General features: G+C 34.6%; 2 protein-coding genes across 4 annotated transcripts; both read right to left on the bottom strand.

Moving 5' to 3' along the window:
- Positions 1-806: 806 nt before the first annotated feature.
- Positions 807-2,365, bottom strand: LOC104777588 (uncharacterized). Its single transcript, XM_010501861.3, has 5 exons — positions 1,884-2,365; positions 1,653-1,746; positions 1,490-1,525; positions 1,336-1,388; positions 807-1,246 (listed from the first exon to the last, which is right to left on the bottom strand). The coding sequence occupies exons 1-5, from the start codon at positions 2,297-2,299 to the stop codon at positions 973-975; spliced, it is 873 nt and encodes a 290-aa protein (XP_010500163.1). The 5' UTR covers positions 2,300-2,365; the 3' UTR covers positions 807-972.
- On the bottom strand, positions 2,194-5,314 carry LOC104777589 (uncharacterized). 3 transcript variants are annotated; one of them, XM_010501863.2, is made up of 13 exons: positions 5,099-5,299; positions 4,841-4,900; positions 4,706-4,759; positions 4,547-4,607; positions 4,366-4,442; positions 4,035-4,084; positions 3,853-3,935; positions 3,619-3,689; positions 3,373-3,526; positions 3,147-3,280; positions 2,984-3,058; positions 2,775-2,885; positions 2,194-2,270 (listed from the first exon to the last, which is right to left on the bottom strand). In XM_010501863.2, exons 1-12 carry the CDS (start codon positions 5,135-5,137, stop codon positions 2,814-2,816), a joined length of 930 nt encoding a protein of 309 aa, XP_010500165.2. In that variant the 5' UTR covers positions 5,138-5,299; the 3' UTR covers positions 2,194-2,270; positions 2,775-2,813. The 3 variants fall into 3 exon arrangements, with proteins under 3 accessions (XP_010500165.2, XP_010500166.2, XP_010500164.2); XM_010501864.3 differs by lacking the exon at positions 2,194-2,270 and having other exon boundaries at positions 2,698-2,885; positions 3,150-3,280; positions 5,099-5,314; XM_010501862.3 differs by lacking the exon at positions 2,194-2,270 and having other exon boundaries at positions 2,698-2,885.
- Positions 5,315-5,785: the final 471 nt, after the last annotated feature.

Here is a 5,785-nt window from a genome sequence, read left to right as displayed (position 1 = left end):
TCATACTCACCATCCTTGCCCATCCATCTGCGATAATCATCAAAGTAGGTATCATTGAGGAGATCTTCTTCTTCATCCTCCTCCTCCTCAAGCTCGTGACCATCATGGAGTAGATTTTCAAGAGCATCTACCACAGCCTCAGCTGCGTCAAGGTCAACTATAATCTGATCTAAACCTTTCTCATCATACTGATCCATTCGCACGCAGTCTTCCATAAAATTTTCATTGAAGAGATCATCTTCTTCCTCATCAATAATTGGCTGATTGTTGAAAACTTCTCCATCCATTTTTTTTTTCTCTCTCAGGTTCGGGCGAAAAAATTAGGGCACACAACACACAATACACTATTTATATATAAGATTGTCGACGACAAAATATCACCTTACTTTTTTATTTTATTTTATTAAGAGTTGAAATAATTACAAACCTTAAGTTGTAAATAAATAATTTTATTGATACGAAATATTCCCTTCATAATAGAAAATATTCTAAACAATAACAAACATTAATTGCTGTTTTTATTAGTTTCATTTGCTCGTGTATTTGACTAATTAGATTCGATACAATTTCTCTTAGACTTATGGATTTAAGTCGGCTTACTGTTGGAGAATGGTTTAGTATTCACCCGGTTAACTCGATTCCAACCATGCATGTATCAGCCATGTATCAACCCGGTTAATTTCTCTTTATCTTTAAAGAATTGTTTTCAGCTTTTCTCTCTTTTTAGTTTTTTTGACTTTCATAACTATTAAATCATGACTGAATTAAACAAATAGTTTACATCAGATTTACGTACGTATGATATATGGTTCATATAACACTATGCATTATACGTTTATTAGTGTAACTAAATAATTTTTAACAGGGGATGTATGGCCAACTAGCAAATAATGTGTTCATCTCTCTCTTTTTTCGATAAACAGAACAATAAGGAAAAAAATTATTAAAATTACTGAATGAAATCGAAACTTATTAAACGTAGCTTTGTGAGATTTGACGACGTTTCAAGATAAGAGAGAAATCAAGATCGAACATTTGGATCTCTAGGCCGATTCCATCGCCAACAACCACCACTAAGCGTCCTCTGCTTAAGACCCCGTTCTTGATCAGTTCCGCTGACAACATCTTACCCCGAAGACGCGACATAAGAATCTCAACCATGTTTTGTCTCAACTCTCCCATGGAAAACCAAAATACAGGAACTTGAATACCCTGACCAATGACTGATCCTTTAACTCCAAAAAACCTGTAATCATACAACAAAAAGAACCGAGCAGAGCATGTTAAGCTTTTAAACAACCCTACAGAAACAAATGTAATCAGAAAGCTACTCACTCTTTTTTCAACATGGTGTACATTACTCCTGGACTTTTACTGAGTACTGATACCTGAATGATCCAAAACAACCAAGCTAATGTAGGAAGCTAACTCAAACCACACTGCAAGTTCTGAGCACAAATGTTGGAAACAAAGCAAAGCTACAATTTACCTTGTCTAGAGCCTTTCCTTGGTCCGAGCCAAGACTCTGTACAAAGACAGATTCACTAAATAAATTTCTCATGAAATAAAAATGTTTGGCTAAGTTGTTACTAAATTACTCAAAACCAAAAGTTTCGTCTATCTTTAATCTCTTAGAGCATAAAGAAACTTACTTTAAAAAACCTTGCAATACAGTTAAGAAGATCAACCATAACAGGAATTGTGATCCCACGAATCAATAGCGACGTGACGATGATAAACACCCACCTGTACGTAATGTAACACATTATTCAAAGATAACAAACCAAGATTGATCACAAAGACACTTAATCTTGACCCAAAGCAGAACAGAATCAACCAATAACCATGTTTAGCAGTATAATAAGACACTGTTGAAATCATACCATTGAGAAAATGTGAAAGAGTTAAGTAAAGTAAGAATATGGTTAAGAGAAACAAGAACATCAGCAACGTTATGTAACTCAAAAGCCCTAGAAACCGCAGATTGGAACAACCAATCGATGACGGCGTCAGCGGAACCAGTGAAGCTGCTATTGAAGGTGGAGATGAATCGATCTGACGAAAACGTAGCTGGATGAGATTGGAAAACAGAGCGATGAGTGCGAGAGAGATCTAGAGCCGATCCACCGTTGATGAACGAACTTTGGTGGATGATACTGTGGTAACTTCGGATTGATGGAGTAATTTCTTCTTCTTCTTCACGAGGAGTCTGGTGAAGATGGGTTAGACATGAATAAGAGGATCGGTGATGTCGAGCTCTCAGCACCGACCTGAGGGATAAACAACGGACGAGTGACATCGATCGGTGAATTTGATTTACCGGTAAAAACGATTAGGGTTTAAGGCTAAAGAGACGAAGAACATAAATTTGCATTTTGCATGATTAGGAAAATACATTTACAATTAATTAAGTATAAAATAATGACTAATTGTTGTTAAATATAAAATCCCGACTTTATCGAATAATATCTCCAAAATTAAAAAGTAAAAAAAAATTAGTCCTAACATTTTTGGATTTTATTATTATTATCATAAAGTTGTAACTAAAATATCAAATCTTAATCATCAGAATATCTTAAGAAGTTTTATTTTCAATTTTGTTTAGATTCGAATTCATTTTTTATTTGTTTGGGAACAGATTGATTTCTCTTGGATTGAACAAAGCAACAATAAGTGGATAATGGTTCTAGGCTCATGTAAATGTAAATCATTTTTTAGTCTATCTAAAATTGTTGTACAATGGAAATAAAATGCTTAACCGGTATGTTTCTCACCCCAAATATCTCCGGTTCAACAAACCAAACCAAAACTTCTTACAGTCGCTTCGGCTGGGAGTGTTTACCGGCATGAAAACCTTCTGTGTACGCTGTGTTCTTGAACATAATCTGCAATCAAATTTACCCAAAAAAAATCAAACATTGGTACGAACGGTTTTTAAGTCTTGGACTGATGGTTAACCATGTATTTCTAATGTTTTACTGACAGCGAGGTGGGTCAACTCTGAGGTAAGAAGTTTTCTCCGTGTTTCTGCCAAAGCCTCCACATTCTCTCCCTTAGCCTGTAATATGTAAAAGTAAAACCGGTTTCAGAATTGACCTTGAAATGTTAACGAATTGATTTTGATGTTGAGATGAGTTTATTACTACTACCTCGGATAATAATAGAGCCGATGTTTTGTCCATAATCTCCTCCACAAACTTCTCGGGGTTCTTGAAAGCTAGCAGGGTTGAATTTTCCACGACGACGCTCTTACCCTTACTGGCTGGCTTGCTCGGCTTGGCTGCATAGTTGGAGAAAACCGAGTTATATACACTAATCTTTTAAAGTCTAGCATGGAGCGGATGGTTAAAAAACCTGATACATCAGGCATACCTGAAGCGACAGGCTTAACCTCTGCTGACACACTTTTTGGAGGAGGGGTTTGTTTGGTAGATGTTTCACTAGTAATCTCGGGAATAACAACTGAATTAGAGGGAACATAAACAGCTAGATCTGGAGGCTGATCTTTACCAACTGCCGGGTTAGCCTGAAATAGCAAAACCATAGTTCAAAAGGTTAACGTTGAAGAAAGGAACTGTGGAACATGAGGTTTCAAGTTAAAGGTTTAGAAATATTTGCCTCAAGGTCAACGTATACGGGATCTCTCTCAATCGACTTGAGAAACTTGTCCAGACCAGATGTGTTAAGAGCTGAAAATGGCAGGGACCAACCGAATTAGTATATAAGCTAAATTATGTTGGTAGCTAGAAAGAACTGACCACCAAAACAGTTTCTTAAGTTGGGATGATATAACTATTTCGATAAGGCATGAACTTGAACCATACAAGAAAAGTATTGTAATGAAGTACTTACAGACTGAGACTTCGTTAGACAATGGGTGGAATATGCAGCGCTTTTGGTTCTTGAATTTTTGGTCTAACAAGAGCGACACATCTCTTTAACAAAGGAAAGTTGTAAGAAGAATGTCAGTCAACGACAATAATTAAAAACTTAAAAGGAGCACACTTATGAACCAATGTTAAGGAAAACAATACCTTGCAGATTCGTTTACAACTGCAAACGGGGTAACACATCCAAGGGACACCTTTGACAAAAAAAAGAAAAGTAGCATGAGTGTCAAAAATTGTAATCATGAATGAAACTAAGTTAAATAAATTCATGTGGATTTTGTTGTAAACTACGGTAAGGAAAACAAACTTATCACTATCCACAAATAGAACAGTTTTTAGCAATTCTGTCTGGAGAAACTATCTTGTCAATTGTCACTACCATGGTTCAATTTTTACACTACGGTCATTGATTATAACTCTTTCCAAACATATATAACAAAACATAGTAGCAGAGGGAGAGAAAAATGAAGAATACCTGCAAAAGCTGAGCAAGTGCTTCTTCAGGAGCCATTCTTACTCCTCCTTTCCCAAGACCAAGTCTCTGAGATAAAACTGTTGGATTAGAAGTCACAGGGAACACCCATTAAACACATTTTTCTATTTCACAAGCTCAAATACTTTATCTATGCGGCCAATATCAACAAACATGTATTTACCTTTCATATCAACTTTAGTATCAACCATGGCTGAAACAATGTAATATCGATGTTTCTTGTCCTGCCAAAAAACAAAACCAAAACAGAAGCATATGAGCCATTTAGAAATAAGTACAGTAAATTCCAAAGGAAATAGCTTATGGCTTTGAAAGATTTTACCTTAAAGAAGAGGTTCTTACTCAGTGCTCCCTCACTACTGCTTACATACTTAGCCTGAAGATTTAGAGAAAGCTTTATAAATACCAACATCTATTAAACATCCTATAATTATCCAAAACCTAATTTTTTGTTAACCTGAGCTTCGACGGTTAGAACAGGCGGATGTTCATACTTGGTATAATCAATCTCAAGTTCCTGAAAGTGTAAATACACAGAAAAATTCAATTAACATTGCCCACATTCCCAAATCGATTTAAAACTAGAAGCAGTACATTTGTGTTCAAGACGATTCTGCGCTATACAACTTATGATTGATCTAATCGCTCTCTCACGGATTCCAAAAACAAAAGCAATGCGAAATCAAAGATTTTAAGAAACGAAGATTTAACAAACCTGGAGTCGATTAAGCAGCTGGTCTTTGGAGAAACCCATTTGGATCGTATCAAAATTTAGAAATCAAAAGGGAGACAGAGAGAGAGAGAGAGAGAGAGACAAGAGCGAGAAGGAAGAATCTGTAGATAAATTTTGTTGAAAAAGAGAGGAGGACGAATTAGGTTTTTTTTTTTTTCTTTTCTTCGGATTTTGTCTCCTCCTTCCTTATTTGAAATTGAAGAAAAAAATTAGAATATTTTTCTATTGGGCTTTTTAAGCCACAAGGCCCACTATCGTCTGTTTGTTTGTCAAAAGTCAAAACAATCGCTTCGATTGATGACCAAAATTTAGGATAAGATCATTCCACAATTTTTTTTAACCATTTGAAAATAATATTTTTCCCTCTATATTTCTCTATATTCTCCAAAAAATAAAGAATAATAGAACAAAAAATTTTCTCCCCAAAATTGATGAATAACAAATGGAACTAAAAAAAGAACAAATATTAAAATTCATTTTTTATTTTAAATTAAATAAAATATGTTTATTAATAAAATTTCAATTTTATAATATAAAAACTTTCATATTTTCATAATGTATTGACAGAAAAAATATTTTTGATAAGAATTTTATGTTAAACTAATCTTAAGGCTCTAATTGAAAACTGTATGAATAGTAAAACAAATTTAAATTATTTTTAAAATTTTA

The sequence above is a fragment of the Camelina sativa genome, chromosome 3 (genome assembly GCF_030686135.1).
Source record: "Camelina sativa cultivar CO46 ecotype springtype chromosome 3, ASM3068613v1".
NCBI classification, from domain to species: Eukaryota; Viridiplantae; Streptophyta; class Magnoliopsida; order Brassicales; family Brassicaceae; genus Camelina; species Camelina sativa.
This window is presented reverse-complemented; position numbering and strand designations above follow the sequence as displayed.